The sequence below is a fragment of the Falco naumanni genome, chromosome 3 (genome assembly GCF_017639655.2).
Source record: "Falco naumanni isolate bFalNau1 chromosome 3, bFalNau1.pat, whole genome shotgun sequence".
In the NCBI taxonomy this organism is placed as follows: domain Eukaryota; kingdom Metazoa; phylum Chordata; class Aves; order Falconiformes; family Falconidae; genus Falco; species Falco naumanni.
In genome coordinates, this window is record NC_054056.1 from 41,246,256 (window position 1) to 41,268,513 (window position 22,258).

Below are 22,258 nucleotides of genomic sequence, written 5' to 3' on the forward strand. Positions count from 1 at the left end.
TCAGTTTTGGCAACATTTTCCCACAAATGTCTAGAGGGACCTATGTGTAGTTCTGGGCTGCTGGGAACACTTCACCTCTCCTGGGTTTGGATGTGCATTCTGCCTGTGTCCCTGTTCCTCAGCAGTTTGAGGCTCACACCGGCATGCATCATCCACCTCTGCTTTGGTTGCCATGGAGAGGTTTTCCACCAAAATCCTCTTATGTTCAGTCTAGTGTTGCCTTACCTTATGCATTTCTTTTCCAATACTTATTAGTTAATTTTTTAATTTCAATTATAGACACATAAGCCCAAAGCAACTCTATTTCATTTCAGTAGAATTATCCTGGATTTACTCTACAATTGCTTTGATCAGAATCTGATTGCTTTTTTTTTTCCTGGACAGACCTGGTTATATATTTCACATGCAAAATACTGGCCTGTCTCATAAAGAAGGTGTAATTCTTCTCTGGCTCCTAGATTCTCGTGTTTTTGTAATGTAAAAGCTGTAAAATTGTATCGGTGTGAACCATATGTGCTATGGATGAACATTGTTTCCCAAGTCATGAGAACTGAATAATGTTTTTTTAAAAAATAGTAACAGAGAAAGGAAACAACTGCCAGAATTTTCTGCTCTTTTCAGTCTACCAATCTATTGCGTTGTGCTACTACAGAAAAGCTTAATTTCATATTGGTTCTGCTAAAGAGAATGGTGCCACCAAAATTTCTGATACTGTAGCTGAGACTAGTGTCTTGTGGAACAGCTCAGTCACCTGCTTGAATACTCCTGGATTTTACCAGATTAATTTGTCATCCCTTGCTTCTTCTGTTACCTGTGAAATCAATTCCTTGAAGAAATAGTAATCAGCTTTTCTGTCTGGGTGGATAACATAGCCTCTGGCTAGCGATACAGAAGGGCAATATGCCATCACCTCCCCTCGTCACCTAGGTTGACCTGCTGGAAATGCAGAGCTTGGTCGGTTTTTCCTAAGTGTCAGGATTCATGTACATCTCTTATGTACCACTTGCACACACATTAATACTCATCCTTCCTTAGTTTGCACCACAGAAGTGACGTGATTAGAAATTACCACCATTAGAAAAATCCACCTTGTCCATAGTCAACTTCTTTAACCCCTTCTGGAAAGAGAGTGGGTAGGAGCAGACTGCATGCCAAATTATCTGTCCTGGTGCATATTTCATGGTCTACTTGCAACTTCCAAAATGTAGGAATTATACTTGCAAGGGATGGAGGAAGAAAGCTGAATAGTTTTGCAAGCTGCTCAAGATGGTTTAGAAGTTAATATGAGCAGTAAAAGGAAAAGATTAAAACAAATGCAAATGTAGAAGTGGATCCTACAAATTATTTTTCTTGGAGTAGCTATTTTGTTCCTATGTATATAGAAATAACTCTGGAATTTATGTTTTTGAAATGGCAGAAGTACTTATAAAAGTCAGATATTGTTTCTGACTCTCATTTCACTTCTTTACTGTACCTGCCTTCAACAGGATGACCTATCAATGGTTTGTGTCTAGTACATATTATATGACTTCCTTTGAAAGTTAATTGTTCTCCAATATTTTCATATTCCAGGCATCCCTGTTAATGGAAGAAAATCACTGATGCCTGGAATATGAAAATATTTTGGAGGTTAGTTCTCTTGATTTCTCTTTTTATTGTGATTTATTATCTTGTTTGTTAGCTTATTTGAGAAACTAAGAGTAACATTTTTGCCATCACATTTCTTAGCACATTTTGTCAAAGATTTATTACACAATGAAGTAAGCAGAATAGTAGCCATTGAAAGAAATCACAACTCTATTTCACAGAACATAGCTTGCAGATTATTTTTAAGTAATCACTGCTTATAAATCTTGGTTAAAAATACAGCATACAAGGTAGCACATGGCTTTTGACAAAACTCTTAAGAAGGAGCTTTGAAGAGGCCTCATTATGAATGATCAAAGTGAAAACCAATAGCCAGCATAACCTAGTTGCTGAGATTTGACAAAATGGCTATTTTAAAAGCAAAACCTTTAGGAGAAAGTAGAGAACCCGCCATAAGGACTGTTAGGGTTCATTTAGTGCTCATTCCACCCTGATCACACCCTGATCAATGTAATGAAGGAAGTCTTGAAGTCCTAACTTCATTTACAAAATTATTGCAGCGTCTCATGCCATGATAGTGCCCCAAATCATGATAACATTTGTACGTGCCTATTTAGACAGGACCTGAAGAAGGTTATAACTGGGTTACTGAACTTCCTCCAACTTGGATTCTTTCTGAAGTCATAGTAATGTTAAATTAATTGGTTGTAACACGTCACAGTTTCATCTGTGAAAAAAGGAGTGGGTGTGCTAGAGGTTAATGGGAACAATGGAGGGAGCACTAACCCGTCTATTCCCATTGCCTGGTTCAATAAATGCTCTTGATTACAAACTGTTAGAAAATGACAGCTCCAGCCCCCATGGTTATTTGCACCCTGGAAACAGGCAAGGTGAAACTACAGTACAGAGGAGTAATGACTAAGGTTACAACAGAACTTGCTGGCAAGAATTTTGCTGCCGCACCTGGGCTATATAACAAAAGGGTTTGTATTTTTTTCCTTCATAATTTGAATTTCCCACCTGCTCTTAAAACAAAATTTGGCAACACAGAGAAAGCTAGTTAATTACCTCCTCCCCACTGCTACTTCACTGCTGTTACTGCTGGTGGTGGTGGGTTTACTCCCATGTTTTCAGAAGCTCAGTTGCCAGCTGTGAGATGTGCTGCCAGGCGAACTTGATGTGGGTGGATTCCACTGTGCGGGAACAAATAGCAAAACGTAGCACAAACTTCTCTCGCAGGTGGCATGGGACCAGATGAATCTTCTTGGCCTTATCTATGCTTTTAAGGAGTGCCTTATTTAGTTCATCCGAGCCCTGAAATCATTGTAATTCAACAGATAAGGTGATGAATTTCAGAAGCAAGTTTGCAATATGTAAAGCCCACCAAGCAGCCAAGCCCAAGTACTACCAGTAACATGCAGCCACTTTCTCATCTCCCAGTGCTTTGCCATCAAAGGATTACAAAAAGGTGACGGCACAAGAGATAATTTTTCAGCCACAATGAGATTTAAGGATTAACTGGGGTTTAGAAGCAGTGTTCACACTGGGACATTTGTGATAGCTGACTGCTTTTTTGTGACCTAAGGTCACGAGCTATGTAGCTACATGTAAAAGCATTCATTATTGCATCCATTTCATTACAGTTTGCTTAGATCTAATCAAACAAACATGGGAGGCAGTTTTGCAATGCACTATACTAACATTTGTAAAACAGACCTGCCGGTCTTCACATAAGCATCACTGCTGTGACATCTTATGAATATGAAGATGGAACTCTTGCCCTTAATTAGGAAATAGTTAATGTATCCCTAGCATAAGTAAGTTCCATACTATCAGTAGAAACTCTAAAAATGTATTTGCCTCTAGTTCTATAGGAAGTGTCCACCACAGAATCCTAGAGAGTGGATTTTTTGGGTTGGATTTTAGAAATGTGGTAAACTGACCCATCCACTGGGAGTAAACAGTCTTCTGCATTCCAGGAAACAGAGATATAAATGTTAAATATCTTGCAGAAGGTCAGAAGGAGTCTGCATGCACACAGTATTGAATCTTATCTCCTTCTAGTGTACTTCATTCTCCTTGTGCTCAAATAGTGAATGTGAGGATTTTCCGTAGAGCAGCTGTAGGCTCTTAATATCAAATCTCAAAAGAAATAGGACTGTACAGAGGAGTACTGGTTCTTTTGCAAGTTCAGCAAATGTTGAATCAATGGTTTTCCTAGTTCACGTCCATCAGCATTTGTGAATAAAACAAAATTCATCAAATTTTCAAAAACAGTAGTAAATTGCTTTAAATGAAAACGGTGAAAGAAGGTATCCCAAAAATCTTGTGATTTTTGTCTGATTTAGCCACACAGGATGAAGTGCTAGCTGCATATCTTTGACAGTCTTTGTTACCCAAATTAAAGGAAGTTGCCTGTCTAACTTTTATATCAGCAGACCGAGAGATGACTTCAGCTTTGCTGGGAATTTTCCTGTAATAGCTTAGGATATACCAAGTTGACCTTGAGTGCAATAATTTTATTCTTTGGGGAAGTATCTAAGCTATTGTACAGCCTTTACTCTTTCTATTACACTGCTGGTAACACAGAATTGCGAGAGATGCTAGGAGCATCTGTGTTTTTACTGCAGTGCTCCCTTCCTGAACACTGACTGGTAAAAGAATCACAAATGGACAAATCCATCTGTTCAGCAGCGGGTTTGTTACTGTAACGCACTGGTCTTGAAAACATCCGTATGAGAAAACATTCTCTCAAATCTGCGAGTTGTGACTTGCCTGCTTAGCCTTTTCCATATAAAAACAAAGCAGAAGGGAGACACAGTTTCCCACTGGCACTGAGGATAAATGTATTATTCCCATGGTATTGGATCATATAAGAGTTAGAGCTGAACCCAGATAAAAACCTTGTTCTGACTTAGCACAAGTTGTTAGGAAATTTGGATGAGAGCCTGAAATTCATGGCTTAGCCTTAGTCTTCTAGGAGATATTTATGCAACTTGATTGATCCTAACTAAGAAAAGGAACAACTTTGGTGTTTTGCAAGTCCCCACCCATTACAGGTCAGTCACTGTTGACAGTGATATCCTGCTTTCTTATCAACAGTAACGCATCATTAAAATTATGATACTTGCCTTTAATATGAAATGCACAGCATTAAATTTTAGGCAATACAAGCAGTTATATGTTGTTAAGTTAATGCCCTTGGCAGGGGAGAGCGGAGGAAAGAGAAAGATTTATATATCTTTCTTCTGTTCTGCTCTTATAGCTGTACCTAGGGGCTGTTGTGACACTTGAGTGTCATGTCAAATTGAAGTTAGTAGTGACTAATCCTGTCCTAGAGCTTTGAGAAGCCAGCTCCGATTGAGTCCGTCAGCTTCAATAAAACAGTATTCTCACCCCCTTGGAGGAATGACTAGCTTGACTTGTATTCATCTGCAGACATGACAAGGAGGCCAGAAATTAACCCTTTGGCATGATACCTTTGATGAAATACTTATAATATGAAAGTCGTACATTATTAGTCCCTCTGCTTAATGGTGTGAAAGGCAAATAATTCAAAGTTACAGCTAAGCAAAAAAAATTAAAAAAGATTTCTCAAGAACAAAGGAAAAATGTCGTACTTTTACAGCTGTGCAGCATCACAGCTCAAGTCCCCTGTAGTACTAAGTCCTTTTAGTCCTACTGTAACTACATAAATGTTACAAGTATCCTAATTCTAAGATGCATTTTAATATGAATTGCAGAAATCACAGGAAAATTTTTGAAAGAGTGATTTAAAAAGGAAATAAAGCTGCAAAAATAACTATAAAATGCTCTCAATTTAAAAGCTTGTTAGTTGGGGTTTTCTTTTTGTTTTTTGGTTTTTTTTTGTTGTTTTTTTTTTTTTTTTTTGAGTGGGAAGGCAAACGATGAAAACACTGCTGTTTCAACATTGCTTTTAAGCAGAATCATGACTTTAGTGTACAACTTGTCCAGAAGTTTTTTAGCTAGGTGTCCAATATTTACCTTCTACTGTAAAATTGTCTTTCCATGTAGATCTGATTTCCTCCTCTGGATTGTCAGTGACAGAAGAACAGCTGTAGATAAACTACTGGTCTGATCAAAAGTGACAATTCCTGCATTGCTATGCTCTATTTCGCCAGAACTGTTCCTTTATAGTAAATGTAGAGCACTAACAGCTGTCTCGGGATCTGCAAAACTACTGTTTGCTTGTTCCATATGAGAGAGCAGACTACAACCAACATCCTGTTATTGAGCAATAAAAGCCATAGAACCTATTCCTCAAAATATTTTAAAATTTCTTATTAGGAAAGAAAATACATTCATGGTTCCACTTACTGGAAAAACTTAATATTCTGTAATCTGTCTAATCCCTTAGCAACAGATTTTTTTTCTTTTATTTTAAACAACATAAATTCAAACAAAACCATTTTCCTATTCCAGATGAATTCACCATTGCCTTATTTTTAAAGATTCATTACCACCTTTCAGCCAATTGCATCAAACTCAGGTAACTGGGGCAACTGAATGACTGAAAAAAGAATTTGTGAAAACTAGTAATACCACATTACTCTGAAGGAGCCAAGATGTGCTTGTGAGCCTTCAGAAAAGCTAAAAGCTCATTTAGGTATCATGTGAGCTAGAAAAAAACAGTGCTGTTACTATTATTGCTTGATATTCGGATTCAGTATCACAATCCAGTCCTTTACAGAGGCTTTAGTTGCAAGTTCCTCTATTAAATGAGTTCTTTACCTGAAATAAGACACTGATCCCCTTCTAATGTCTGATTAAACAAGGGAGCCCTCCCAACTACTGCAGCTGTTATGCTCTGAGTGCAGAGTGAGTTTTCTAGTTCTGTTGTGCAAGGTCTCTTTGTCAGTGAACTGGGCACTTAAAGAGATTTTGGGAAAATGAAAGGCCAACAGAAGCAAAAGGATCATGTTCAGCCAAAAAAAAGGCAGCCCAGGGCCAAGGGTGGTTGGGAAGCTGGCCTCCCATGCAACCTGTTCTTACTCATATCTTGCTCCAATTTGTCTAGTCTGACTGTAGGGTTTTATAAATGAAAATGTATTCTTTAAATAAAACAACAAAATTTTTATCCTAATCTTCATTCGTGATAGTAATTATATATATATATAATTGGTTATTAAATATACACACATAAAATTAACCTGACAAAACATCTAATGCACACACATACACTTACACATCATATACAAATGTCTAGTGAAATATATTAAAACAATCATCTTCATCAAAGCCTATCAAGCATAGAACAGTCATTTTGTATGACTAGGTAGACCATTTGTTTGCCTTGACTATGTATTTCTATACCCTCATATGCTTGAATTTTTCTTAAGCATTTGATTAATTTTTAACAAAATTTTCTTAAGTTTCTTTCTTTAATCTGCTTTGATCTACATGAACTCCCTTTACTTTCCCTAAAAAACAATTAAGTATATTAACTATGAAAACTATATTTGATTGCAGGTTATTGTATTGCTGTAAAACATGACAGAGGAAATAGGATGTCTTAGCTGCCTTACCTTCAGTCGAAAACAGACTAGTCCCAAGACAACTTCAGCACAGATCTCAAATCTTCCATCCTGAAGGACTAAATGTTCAAACTGATGCGACAGCCTGACATGCTGAGAAGAGAGAGATCGTATCCATGTTGTATACATTTGATTCAAGAGAAAATATGTGCTAAATCGTTTCCATCCCTAACCTTTCTCTGTTCCTGCTTCTGACAATACTACATATTGCCATCTGTTTATGTTAACTTACATCCCGTTTATGACTTCCAGTGACTGTATTGAGCCATTGCTATATTGGTAGCTCAGCCTATCTTAGGCAATGCTAGTCTGTTTTTTAATTAAACATTTCAGCAGTTTTATATGATACATATTAATAGTAAATAACTGTAATAATTCTTCTTTAGGTTTTCTACCACTGTCAATTTTGGCTGGGAATGGCGACAGAATCCAAAAGTTATTATGGAGAAAGGGGGAGGTGCACAGATATAAAGAGAAAATTACTGCAATTCCAGTGCAAAATAAGCTGGAAAGACAGACTTTTTTGAATAGTTCATTTAATATGAGAAGGGGAGAACTTGCTCACTCCTCTGACCTGGACGCTCAGGTTCAGCTGAAAAGAAAGATGATGGCAGCATAACCCAGAAAATGGATAGCAAATCTCAACCAACCTGTTTAGAAGTTACTGAGGAAAAAAGTGACATTGGACACCAAGCCAAAGCAGTTATTTTGAAGCACAGGAAACCAGTGCTCTTCCAAAATCAAACAGGAATAATACCAACAGGCATACTAACAATAAGCTGGGAGGTCTTAACCTCAGTCAGTGATGCTTGCACACTCATACCATGTTTCGCTTTCTTCCAAACAGAAAATTAATACAAAAGTACTTGGAAAAAAAGAGCGCATATCCTCATCAGGTACCTGCAGTACCTTATGCAGTCCCCTTCTCACTGACTAGCATCAGTTTAGTGCTCACTACCCTAAAAAAAAACCACCAAACCCCACCCCCCTACACACACATATATAAAAGATTACAACAGCAACCAGCTATTAGAATTACAGTTTGTCTTCATGCAACAGACAGTCTCTCTCTATATATATATATATGCACACATATATAAAAGCAAAAATTATCAGCAACATCTAAAATGATGGTTTTAAGTTCCTTAGCTTTTATATATTTATGAATGCATATAATTTTACAAAAATAAACAACTAAGCCCATGTATTTTCCTGCTTTTGCACTTCGCCTTTTTTGCAAGTTCAAGGGCAGATAACAAAAACAAAAAAAAGAGAAATATTTCACTATGGGCCAGGGTTAGATGTGGAATGTTTCATCTCACAGGAACTTTCCAAATGGGCAAGAAGAAGGCAAGACAGAAATTACAGAAAAGAAGAAAAAAAAAAAAAAAACAAACAAAAAAACCCCAACACATTTTGCAATCTTAATCATAGCTTTCTGATGTTTGTTTATTTCTTAAAATAGACAAACATTGTTTATATTGAATCAAAACATTGCTTCAAAACCTTCCTATTGGGCGTATTGGTACCCTATGCAACCAGCCAGTCTTGTTACCACTTCCTCTCTGCTGTTTGTTACATCCATTTATCATCTCCCTCTAAAATTAGACTGAAAACTCTTTGAGTCAGGAATGAGACCAATAAAATCCATTTTTTTCCAAGGCATTTGCATGTTCTGCTAATATAAACAGCATGAGTTTATAGCTATGAAAACTCACCAGAAGTATATGTATACATACAGATACTTGTATGTATGAGTGCATGGAAAACATATGTGAAATATGCATGCGTGCTGTAATGGTCTTTTACTGCTTTCTCCTCTCCTCATGTTCTATAGTCTTAACCAATCTGATGTCTTGTACACAGCTCCACAAAATTTCACACTGCATATACTACATCTTGGAAATCAAAGCCATCAAAAAAAGAAATGTTAAAAAAAATGTTCAATGAGATAAGAATTTCACAACTGTTCAGCTGAATGTAGTCAACAACTGAATTTAATCAAAATTTACCTGAGTAGCAACTGAATTTAAAAAAACATTTAAGATTTGGCTTAATGCAAGTGGTTTATACAGGAAAACTCCAGACCCATGTTGTACGTTCTATAGCCGGTATTTATGTCCACTTTTTGCACTAAAGGATTTTTCACGGTTTTGAAAGAAATAAGAGCAAGGGAAAATACAGAATATTCAGTAAAACACAGAATTCTGGAAGTGTTTTATATTCATGTCTGTATAAAAGTACTTGTATCCAGTGTCCTAACAAGTAGCAATAATTTGTAAAGCCACTCGGTGGCACCAAGTGTTTTAGATTTTACACAACTGGAAGGAGAGAAAGTGGCGCTTCAACTGGAATTGCACCTGTATAGCTTTGCTTAACGCAATTACCCAAGATCCTCCACCTTTGAGCCATAAGATATCATCCTGATCTGCTTTTACAAAGATTGTGGCAACCAAACATAACTAAACCCAATACAGTTAAAGACTTTCAAGCCTGGAAGTACAAATTCTGTAAAACTAAAGGGCTTTTAGGCATCACACCTGCCTGTGAGAGTCCAAAGGCTGTACCCACGCTCTGGATGTGAGCATGGCAATAACTTAGAGGAGGAAAGCGTGGCTTTAGTGCTTCAATTTTTCAAGACAGGCAGGTAATCTGTGAAAATAAAGCCCCATTTGGAGAACTGTGGGCACTGAAACTAAGGACAGGAAAGAAGAAGAGGTAAAAACTGAAAGGCTGTTCCCAGTGTTCTGCTGAATGTGTACATAACTAAGCCTATTCTATGGATATTTTAACCCTCCAAATGCTTTTGATTTTGACATTTGTGTCATGCTGTGTCCCTAGCACCATTAACTTAAAGTTGACACTCAAATATCGTTTAACCTTTTAAAATTATTTTATTTAATGCTGTTACATAATTGAACAAAAAAAAGTGGATGTACACAAAGCAACCCACACACTGTTTCTAGGAATATCGTTTGGACAATCCCTTTACCACATGGGTTCCCAAAGTGGAATCACTTAGACTGCATTAGTGGCCTGAGAAGTCTTGGTGTATAGGAACAGAATACCTGCCCTTCTCTTCGCAGTGAAATTTAGCAGATTGAAGAAAAAAAGCTTGTAAGGAATTTTTGTGTATAACTGTCTCTCTCAGGTAAATAACCATGTCTCTTCTGCAGTGAGAAGGGAAAAAAGAAAGAAAGGGATCTAATTCATTTGGTTTTTCAGGATTAAGGGAAATGTCTTACATTATCACTAATAAGAACAGTAAGCTTGCAAGGCATTAAGATATGGTCCCTATTACAAAAAAATCTGTATTTCTGTGTGTATATGTGTGTATATAAATATAAATGCTTCTGCATTGAGGTGTTTGAACTGAATTTTGATTTTGGGGCAAAGCCTTCAAGAACTGAAATAGTTTGTGATTGAAGGGAGCTTGTCTGAAGGATCAGAGTACATTAATGTGTATTATGCAAATAAGCATACCTGCCTAGCCTTGGTCACTTCATGCTTTTCCCTCTATAGATTTCACCATTCTGCCTGTTGTAGCTCTCATCCCACTACACTCAATGAAAATGCTGTCAAAAGAGTCCTCAACGGCCACTTGGACACATTTATAATTGCTGTTTTGCAGCTACTGATATAACTTCACCAACATGTCTGCAAACTCGCAAGAAAGATCTTAAATTCTCCTAGAGGAGGGAGAACCATTCCAAATCAAAAGAGACTTCCACACGCAGTGACTTTACAACAGTGGAAATAGCCTTTCTTGGGAATGAATCTGTTTAGTACCACAATAGAAAGGAATGTGTGTCTGCAGGGAGTTTGGTATTTTGTAAATATTTAGAGCTAAGTCATTGCTGTCCCCTCACAAGAGGTTTCCCTAAACATCATAAAGATGAAAGGTATGCTTGAATTTGACTTTACTGCTACAGAGGCAGCATATATATAATTTAGACTGGTGCCAGATGTGGGTTTTGTGATAAAAACACCCTTCTTTTTACATCAAGAATAAACTTGGTACTTAATAACAATGTTAACAAACTGTAAATTGTACATAATCTTTTTTAAAAAAAAGATGTATTTTAAACAGGAAGCAAAGCAGCAGCAGAGGTGGACATGCCTAATAATGTATCCCTTAATCATAATCTAAACATGCTATCAATGCACGTAAATTAATAAAATAATGAATACACATGTTTTTCCACAATAAAACCATGGATGTGCTCTGGCTTAATTTCGGAGGGAACTATGATCCCACATTGTAGAAATTCCAAATTCCTAGACTTGTCTTCCCTAAAGACAAACACAAAAGAAATGAGTTTCGATCCTGCCATGATGTGAAATTGTGACACTACGTGGGGCAAACAAGCAGCACCCCTATTGAACTGAGCTGTCTAAAAGCTGTTGCCTTTGCTTTCTGATGTGTACCACTCCCCAGCTGAAATGCTATCTCTGGCATTGCTGTTCTGTGCAGTTCCAGTTTCTTAGTCTCTGCTGTTAATTTTTAATGGAATACATTATCCTTGGTGAAGAAAAAAAGACACGTACACTGATTTCTTCATGTCCTATGGAGGATTCATCTGGGTCAGAATGTTCATGGGGTTCACATACAAAACCATTCATTGCTAAATTTCTCAAATGACTTTGAGACCTTTGAGAGGACTTAAACCAACAAAGGCATAATAGATGGTCAAGCAGTTTGCAAATGCACCATTTACAAACAGGCCGCTTGGGTTTCACATTTATACTGACTCTGAGTCTTTGGAATCAGTCCAGAAGACTATTACTGTTGTTGATTTTCCTTCTTTGTACATCTCCTCTGCAGCTTTGCAGTATTTTTCTCTCCCCGTATCCTTAAGAGATGACTGTCCTCCCCTTTACCACTGCTTTGAAACCTATACTTTGCAATAGGTTAATATTACATGTTATGTGGGAAAAGAGTGCATAACTGGAAGGTTTGGAAAACAAAAAAAGTTACTCTGTCTAAATCCAAGTCACACATCCTCATCTCCCAGGAATATTTTAGTTCCTAAAAGCCTTCCTCAGTATAAAGAGATGCCAGGTTGCAGTGGTTATGTCGCTATTTTGATGCAAACCTTTAGGCTGCAAACATAACAAACATCTTTTCCTTAAAACACACTAATAAAGGGGGAGGGAGGGGCGGGGGGGAACAAAAAAGAAAGAAAGAGACAAATCAGGTTTTCTGGCAGTTTACATCCAGAAAAAAAAAAGAAAATGTTTTGAAGAGACAGTTGCAGATATCTTTGGTCTTCCACATAGAAGCTTGCTAATCATACAGCAGATAGGGTGTCTTCTTAGGGATGTGCAGTGTTTTTTCACTCTGTATCATGTCAGAAGCTTATCAGTATTGAAAATCTCAAATCATTTTATAAATAACACCTGGCTGCTCAAGAGAAGCCTAACTATAAGCCTATAAACACTGGATAAATCTTCCTACAGTTTTCTGTGACCTAGAAGACGAAGTGGGTTTGGTGGGTTTTTTTCCCCTAGGTAATCACAGCATCTATATTGGGATTTTTATAAATTCAGAAAGGAGTTTAAACCCTAGGTCCCAAATCTCTCAATAAGGCCCAGCCCTGCACCTGAACAGGCATCCCTTAGCTGCTATTGTATAGCAGAACAGGAGTGATGTGCCCTACACACAAATAACGACGTATGAAAACTATGTACTGTATGACTGCATGCTACATCCCAATGTCAGCATCCCCTTCCCAGGTTCCAGTCCAAGCAGCTTTTTCAAACTTCTGCTCTTCTGCCTGACTCTGTGGCCCTTTCCCTGGGGCAATTCCTTAATAAAACAACAGAGAGAGCCCTTCTTCCCACTTCCCCAGCTCCAGCCACAATGCTCTCCACTTGAAGGTTACAATACCTGCCCCTGCCACTATTCCTAGGTCTCCTCTCATTCTAACTATGTGCATTCTATCACCCACTGTAATAAATGCAGCTTCAGGATTAATCCTGCTTCCCTTAAACCCCAGCTAGAAGTCCCAAGTACACAAGACACATACCAGTGCTTCTCTTCAAGGGCTGCCTTTGCCAGCAACAGGAATATAAAAGCTGTTATTTACAAGACTCTACATGTTTAAAAGAAAGCAACTTTTCAAGGCCAAGCACTGGGATAAGCAATGTTCAAGTGAAGTTAACAAATGAAGCTAAATTCCAAATTACTTTTCACTTAGAAACTTGTCTATAGGTTTGAAAATATAAAGCAGTGTCAGGCTGGTTTACATACTTCATTACTACACTACCAAAAGAAAAGTCATCACAATATACCTGGAACCCACTATAATTCCTGAGAAGAGAAGAAAATGTGCAAGTTACAAAACACATTTATAATTGCTATTTTGCAGCTACTGATATAACTTCACCAACATGTCTGCAAAGTCGCAAGAAAGATCTTAAATTCTCCTAGAGGAGGGAGCAAATGAAATGCAATTATTTTTTGAAATTTAAGTCCAACAGAGAGTTGCTGGAGATAGAAATTAGTTCTTTTCCTTTTTTTTTTTTTTTTTTTTCAAGCTGCTTTGAAACCCACTAAATTTCATCAGCATCTATCCAATGTGGGACAAGTGGGTGGGGTTGGGGAGGAGGAACTGACTTAATAGTTACAGTTTGACAGATACAGTGAGCCAAATTCTGCACACAATTTTCCCTCTTCCCCTTTCAGAGTTGCAAACACAAGGTGATAACTAATTTTTCTCTGTATACCAGGCAACAATTTAGTCCTTACTGAAACATTAAACATACATTCTCAATTTAACAAGCCCTTGGAAATACAGCTGTCTGAATCACCTTTACGAATAAGGGAACATATTAGGGTTTTACATTGGAGTCAGTATCTTTGCTTAGCCTTCCTGAACTGTATTGTCACGGAAGATATAACAACCTGGTCTTCAGCTATGATTATAGGAAGAGAAGCACTTTTTGGCTGGACAGTCAGGGAAATGTCTGGGAGACAGGGAAAGAGGGAACTTGGATGTAAATACTGACCTGTGGAAACCAGCCTGATAAAAGGCCGTATACTTGATATGAGGCTTCCAACTCTCTATCTTCCCAGTGAGAAATTTAGTACTACTTAAAAATTTGGCATCATATTGAAATAATTGCAGTCTCCAGAAATCTAACCTGAGAGAGAATCCCACTAGAAATTAATGGTAGTCTAGCAAAGTGGTAACAAACCTTTTATCAATTTTTCATCACAAGAATATGTATCAGATTGCCACAAGGATGACAGAACATCATGATGGCCACTGTTGTTAAAACTTATTTCTGAAAGCCTCATTAAGGATAAAAATCTAATTTTGACATTTGTAGAGTCAGTTGAAAATTATAGTGTGATAAAAATGGGAAGCAAAGAGGACACCCTCTATCCCAGAACCATTCCAAATCAAAAGAGACTTCCACACGCAGTGACTTTACAACAGTGGAAATAGCCTTTCTTGGGAATGAATCTGTTTAGTACCACAATAGAAAGGAATGTGTGTCTGCAGGGAGTTTGGTATTTTGTAAATATTTAGAGCTAAGTCATTGCTGTCCCCTCACAAGAGGTTTCCCTAAACATCATAAAGATGAAAGGTATGCTTGAATTTGACTTTACTGATGTGTACAGAAATCATAGAAAGTAGATAGGTAGCCAGCTCATTTTCCCTCGCCACCCCACCACAGGTTACCCAAGAAAGCAAATCCCAGTTACCTTGCGGATGTGCTCCTGCAGTCCTGTGACCCCATACATCCTCAGCACAAACCACAGCTTCAGGGAGCGGAATCTCCTGCCCAGGGGGATTTGCCAGTGCTACAAGGCCAGGGAGAAGGGAGGGCATCCCTGTTAGAAGTCACCACTGCAGTGATATTGCAGAAACTGTACATTCTGCAATGATTTTGAAGCATACAACATTGCCACATCCTACAGGAAGTTGCTAAAGGTGGATCAGATAATAATAGGCATGTCTATTCCTGGTGTGACTGTTTAATACTTAAAGTTTTCAAATTAAAATTGGAAAAGGAGGTTGGTGTCAGAATGGAAGTGTCACAGGGCAAATTAAATTTTCTTTTTGCATCCTGAATTCTCCTCGAAAGCTCTAGAAAAATAACTCTTACAAACTCATGTACATTGGCTTCTTTACAGTTGTGGGGCTAGTGTCTACAATGGCAAGGCCATTTGCCATTTCAAAAGAACAGTGTTTCTATTGGTTAAAGACTAAAACACATGCATTATTATTTTTTAAAGTATTGTTCACTATGTTGAGGGGAAAAAAAACTTTTAGGATATCTCTTTCTACTGCCTAACCCTTGAGATACTGTACATGCAAGGCTATTTCTGCCTTTAAACTTTTTTTTTTTTCCCCAAAAAATAAAAGTTTACAGTTTCAGCTTGGGGAATGTTAAAAATTTAGCAAACTGCATCCTTCCTGGAAAGAAACATAAGGTTTTGAGGTTTACAATATTAAATGGAAAAAAGAAGTCCTGAAAATATCAATATGTACAAGTAATAGTATTAATTATTGATTTGATGCTGTACTTACCCGATAATCTGTTACAAGACCTGGAAGTCAAAGAAAAAAATGTTCACATTGCTTTATCACAACAGCCAAAGCCTTCAATCATTCTAATGTTATTGAAAAAGCTGTATCTTAGCCGTCCTGTATGTTTGCTACAAATTTCACCATCATCAGTGTCAACAGGACCCCTAAATACCTAGCAGGATATTTGGCAGCATGCTAAATGACAGTACTTGTAATTAGCTAGTCAGAATATACCACTAACAAATCAAAAAGTTTACAGTTTACCTTTCTGTTGTACTGCAGATACTGTGGAGATGATGGACTAAAACCTATGTTTATTTACTTCTTGTAAGGAGAACTAGTAGGTAAAATACTTATTATTAGTTTTGTTTTAAACAGTTTGTTAAATCCCCAAGTTCACTTCATCCCTCCATGTCTGCTGTGAAATGTCACCACCTTTACCCTAGCGAACTGGTAATACTTTTAAAAATAATCCAGTTCCAAACTACCTTTTATACTCATGCATGTATTTGTTGCTAATTCTCCGGCTTGTCTAGGAAGTGACTGGAAAAATCGACTCAGTATTGACCTTGGAGAATAGCATTCCACATTTTGTTATGGCTTTTCATTTGATGTAGTGAAAGCCTCTTACAAACACAGATTGACCAAGCCACAAAGCAGTCCAGGGAGGCAAGCAGAGGGCATTATTAGTCATCTTTTGTATAAGCACACAGAATCAAGATTCATCAAGATGAATTCAAGATGGTTTCTTTGAATCAGGTAATTAAATTGATTTCACAGTAAGGAAACAGTAACATAAAACCAGATTACTTGCCATAAGCCAGTGACAGAAATTAAACTGACATAAAATTTAAAATACTTATTCAGGAAAATGTAGAAGCATCTGCTTAGCTTGTTTATTCTGCTTTATTACTCTGCAGTGGAGTATAAGCTTCGTAGGAACTTATGAAGTTCCTAAGTACTTAAATTTCATGGGAAAATGCTGTCCAAGTGCTCCTGAAATTGTGAACTGCAAGGTACAGTATAGAACTGTAGCTTCTGAATTTGACCAGTCTATGTCATTTACATAATTTTCAGCCTTTTTATTTTATAAGAGTTAAAAAACCACCTGTATTTCCTGTGTACAAGCTCTCTTGCCAATGTTCTCTCATCTACACAGCCAAAAAACATACAAAAAACCATGGTCCTTCCTCTCTGCAACATATAGTCATTTGGTTCTTTAATGTGTTACCAGGTTATTTTCCAGATAAAAAAACCCCCACACAACAACCAACAATCATTAACCTGTTCCTGGACTTCCGGAAGTGAACATGGTTGTGTCAGCTTGGTAAGAAGGTAATTTGATAACATTCACAGTCTTCTGCATTGTAGCAGCCATTTTTGTTTGATAGCTGCAAGACTGGTAGCAAAGAGAGTAAAGAACTGGTGACGGATAAATAATCCTGCACTCCTGTAAGGGACTATGTCTAATGACCCACAACAATGCCTTTCACAGGCTTTGAAGCAGAATGCAATCAATGATTAGTCCTTGATTACAATCCGTAGTCTTACATCTGTATTTAACCAGGAGGAATTGCATTAGGGGAGCATATGTGGTGTTCACAATAGAGTATAAAGCTGCATTCTTCCAGCATTGCCATTAGGACTTGACCTATACCGTGGGTTGCCAAGCAAGCTAGTATAATCTTCCTGGTGTGATGATGCAAATCACATGAAATTATAATTAATGACAAAATAAAGACTTTCCCCTTGGGGGCATACATAATTGCCATATGGTTATTAAGAGTAATTGCTCACAGATAGAGACATTTTTCCGCTCATTTAAATTCTTGAGTGAGAGATGAGTGAATTCAAAAATACTACTTCATTTGCCTTGTAAACCATGATCGGAATTCTCAGACCTGAGACATATTCAGAAAATAAGACCCTCCACTAGACAAGTCATATTTTCATGAGTCCTGACATCCCACCCACAGGGATCAACTGTAACAGCCTTGCACCTTTGCAAATTTGACTGTTTATTGAAGGCATAAGTGTGGATTGGACTTAACAGTTTAACTAAAGGCATTTGCATTTGAAGAGTGTTGTCCAGCTCTTTGGAAAATTGCTATCAAATGGGAATAGAGCATAGAAAAATTCAACATCACTAGACTGCTAGTAATCAGCTGATCTCTTTGAAATCATTATGTCCAGATCATATAACATGCTATCACAGCTTCTGAAGGCAAGATGAAGGCTAAACAACTTGTCATCCAACTGGGGAGATAAAGTTTTCAGATCAGCTAGGTGGCCTCACTGAAAGCACCTAGTTTTAGGAAAGGTTTGATTTCCTTCTGGTGTTGTTTAACCTGGGGAAGACCTATGGTTCTTGTATCGGCAATGTCAGTTGTCACAAGAACTTATTTTCACTTTAGTTGAGGTTGGATTTTTTCTCCTCAAGAGAAATATTTTTCGTGTATGTTAAGTAAAAGATGGTGACAGGTGTATTTGTTATAACTTGTATTTCTCATTTTAAAAGGCAAAAAGACAGTCTTTTTGTTTGTTTGTTTACTTATTTGTTTTGGTTTTTTTCCTGAACAATTCTAGCCTCTGGAGGGTGAACCTCAGCTCCAGAGTTCCTGCATTTTCCTATTTATTGCACTGGTCTGTATTTGCATTGCTTGGAACTGTAGAAAAGGAAAAGTGTAACATTTCTGCCAGTTTAGGGTAAAAGCACAGGAATCCATTTTTCCTAGGGCTTTTTAGTGAATGGTGGAATTCTGGATGGTATTAATTTAAATGTCAATATGTTCATAGCCATAACAGAGAGAGGATAAAAATACTCACGATACACATCTGAACACAGATTAGCACCAGCAATTCCAGGAAAAATATGAGATAGAGTAAATGCTAAAAACATCCACATGTGATTCAGCCTCTTGAGAAAGTTGTGAGGGAACTTGCACCACATGTTGACGCTGCACTGCTGTGACCTTCTTCACAATTAATCAGTTAATAACCAAATGTGTAAAACCAGTCTTCAGGATGGTAAATGCCACTCTGCAGTTGCTAGTTATGTGCAAAGAGCAGCACTAATCCATTAAGAAGCTTTGTACAGGGCCTAAGATTTGTAAATTCTTTGTGAGCACTTTGTGAAAAGCGTGTGTGAACAATTGGTACAAGACAGATAGTCTACACTTACCACCTTCTCTACAATCAATGTAAAAATACCAGACCAACGGGATAAAGTCCCCGATAGCTATTACTCAAAATAGAGTAGCTATCAAACACAGCTCGCCTTTTTATTGCAGTTTCAGGGAGTGTTTGCTCCTGACATGGGGTTTTGAAAATTTGAATCCGAGCCTGCATGAAAAGCTAAGGAAAAGGTCACAGACTTTAGAAACTCTAAAAACAAATCATAGCTTGAAACCATTCTGGAGAAAGATGTGTTGGGGAAGGCAGGTTAAGGGACTCGATACACAGCACCCAATAATATGTTTATCTGACTGACGCAAGATCATTAAAAATTTTATCAACACTCCTACAAAGTTGTAAGTCTGGAGCTGGGGAAATCCTAATACAAAACTATTAATATAATGCTTTATAAAATGGCTTTCCCTCAGTTGCTTTTTATACTAACCAAAATCTCCCTAGACATGTGTTTGCACTTTAATAAGCTTAACTCCCTAGGGCATTCTGAAAATGGAAATAGGCTCCTAAACAACTTAGTTTTAAAAATTTCAGTTTTCATCTTAAGTCTTTTTTCCATTAAAGAGCAGCTTGCATACATAATAATCAACATGATCTCATTTAATCATAAAATTACCAGACTCCTGATGGTGATGCTGCAGGTAAACGGGTTCTAGTTTAAAGGCATCTGTTAAATCTGATCTTTTTTTCACCCTGTATAAAAAAAGAAAGAAAGCAAATAGAGAAATTTAAGAATTAAATTTAAGGGATTAAATTTCCACAAGAAGGGAAGGCAAATTGAATGTGTTTAAACTGGCATATTTCCTGAGCACAGCCTGTGCCATTTTCAGTGCTTTTTCACAGCCATATCAGTACTGTACTTACAAGTAGTTAAGTGTAAGGCTCAGCAGGAACGGGCAGCATGACTGCACGACTGCATATTTAAAAACAGACAAGAAACAGACACAGAGGATCTTTTTATGGTGATAGACACTCACACCAGAATGTGAGACTAGCTGAAGCAATGTTAATGTTTGCAGTCAACAGAAGTTGCCTTGAAATTACTGCAGTACAAAGCTGTGTGGGAAGAGCTGCGGCTTCCTAGACACTGTGCACAGCCATGGTGAGGCTCTGTGGATGCTGGCCGCTGTCCCTCCACGTTGCGGTGGTGGCAGCAGCCACTAGTAGGGAAGAGCCACGCGGTCCAGACTCAGGCTTCCTTCTTGTACCACCCTGCCCTAGCTTGACCCAATATACAGTAAGTGACAGCATACTACAGCACAACGTAAAACTGAGAAGCATACCTTACTACTGCCAGCTAGTGAGGGATGTGACTGGACTAAGGTTGAAAAGCCAGCGTGTCCCTTTTAAAGAGAATAAGCTACGTTTTGCCTGTGGGTAATAACAAGATTTTCCTGGTTTATGCTTCACTCCATGTGTAAGACTGACTCACCTTCCCAAATGTTGGGGTTTACAGAGGCAGAAGAAGAAGAAACCAGAAATCAAAAAGGGAAAGATTGATACACCATTATATTAGGCCTACAGATACATTACAAAGTAAGCAATAATTATATCAACACAGGGACATTCTAAATGACAAATGTTTGAACTGTTTATGATGTTCTATGCATCCATTTTTTCCTGTGTTTTGATGTAAAATTGTAAATCTCTAAGTAAAAATCTAATTTCCAGTATTTTAGTGTGTATATATAAATGCACAGGCCAGTACATACTTCCACTCTCATCCACATCTTGACTGTGCTCATAAAACATCTTATTCAAACAAACAAAAAGCCTTCCTCTCACTAATGGTCAGGAAAATACCAAGGTTAATGGTTGAGTACTTGTCTTCAGGTATGGAAAGTATATAGCTTATGCACATGAAAAATAGTAAAAGATATTCAGAATGCTCTCAATAAAAACAATTTCATTTTATTTGTGTGCTGGAAATGTCATGTGGACAGAAGGAAGAAATATTAACTGAAAGCAGGTTTAATTAGGGTAAATATTTTTAACAAACCTAGTTGTTCTACTGTAGTTTATTTGATATGTTTGATTACTTTGATATAGTTGTGTTTCGGTAGCTCATTCTGTATACAACTAAGCCAAGTTACAAGCAATATAATTAGTTGTCTTCTGAGTGCTTCATATCTTCTCCTGTAATATGCTGTGCTAAACAATGGAACACCTAACTGTTCTGCAGGAACATCTAGCTTTGAAGATATAAAATGCTGTCATCTTGTACTTCCTTGGTGATGTTAGTGCTTTTTTAAAAGATGGTGTCTGTTCCATCTGGGGATTTCACAGGTCTTAATCTGGCAACCATGAAAAACTATCTAAAAGGATTACTAAAATAAATCCAAAGCCTGGACATCAATGTATATGAACCATTTGAGTTGCACTTCTATAGACCATGTCTAGACTTTACCCTATGTATTTAAACTTCTTTGCAGTAAGGGCTTGTGTGGTCTGGTAGTGGACAGAAGTGGTGTTCTTAACTTTCTTTGTAAACACCCCTGGTTCACTGAAGGATCCTGAATATATATTTCAAAAATGCCACTGATAAACTAGCATCTTTTAAATGTTTGATGTTATGATAATAGACCTACTAAGATCAAGCTTGAGCGGCACAGGTTCACATACTAAGTACTCATAATACAAAATTCACAACAAAAATCCTGGTGAATAAAGTAGTGAAAATCTGTGAAAAGTGACTGACTTGGATTGCAGATCTGCAGCTTTTAACAACCTTACTCTATTCTGTCCATTTTAAATGATAGATACAATAACCAAAAAGCTGATACCATATTATAATACAACAGGAAAATTTCACTTCCATCTACAGATAGGGATTTCCTGTACGCACCTTCCTTCCAAACACTATAACAACCTTTCCCAACCAAAAGTTTACACCTAAACCCAAAAGGAGTAGAGAAAAGCAAAAATACCAAGACTTTGCAAGATTATTATTTTCATTCCCTCTGAAAAAAAACACTTCTTCCTGTTTTGTGATATTCCAAAGTACCAATTAAACAAGTCAGAGAAAACGGACTGTTAGTTTCAAGGCAAAGTCTCTAAATGACCCTAACATCTGAATATGGAAAATATACCCCTCTTTGAAGGGCAATATTAAATTCCTTTTTATAGGAAATTGACTGCTCTTTTCTATATGTTGAGAAGTCAGTATATTTTACAACATGTTTACGACAAAATTGTCTCCAAATCCCAAATGAGATCAGTACTACACATTGCACCGAGTATTTAAGTAAATACGTTACAGATATAACAGCTAGATTATCTTAATCAACTTGCAGGGAAAAGAAATATGAGTGTTTACTGGGGAAAGTGCTGAGGAGCCTCCGTGATTTAGAAGCCTGTCCATCAATGGAACTCAGATTAATTTGA

At 37.4% G+C, this 22,258-nt stretch overlaps 1 protein-coding gene across 3 annotated transcripts in view; it reads right to left on the reverse strand.

Annotated features, from left to right (window-relative positions):
* Positions 1-376: 376 nt before the first annotated feature.
* DDC (dopa decarboxylase) overlaps positions 377-22,258 on the reverse strand; it is a 74,424-nt gene continuing 52,542 nt past the window's right edge. For all 3 annotated transcript variants that reach the window (XM_040586466.1, XM_040586468.1, XM_040586467.1), the window contains exons 10-14: positions 19,491-19,567; positions 15,686-15,705; positions 14,857-14,955; positions 7,134-7,235; positions 377-2,901 (exon numbers count right to left, since the gene is read on the reverse strand). In XM_040586466.1, coding sequence (XP_040442400.1) covers positions 2,704-2,901; positions 7,134-7,235; positions 14,857-14,955; positions 15,686-15,705; positions 19,491-19,567 — 496 coding nt within the window. In that variant the 3' untranslated portion in view covers positions 377-2,703. The remainder of the gene's footprint in view (positions 2,902-7,133; positions 7,236-14,856; positions 14,956-15,685; positions 15,706-19,490; positions 19,568-22,258) is intronic.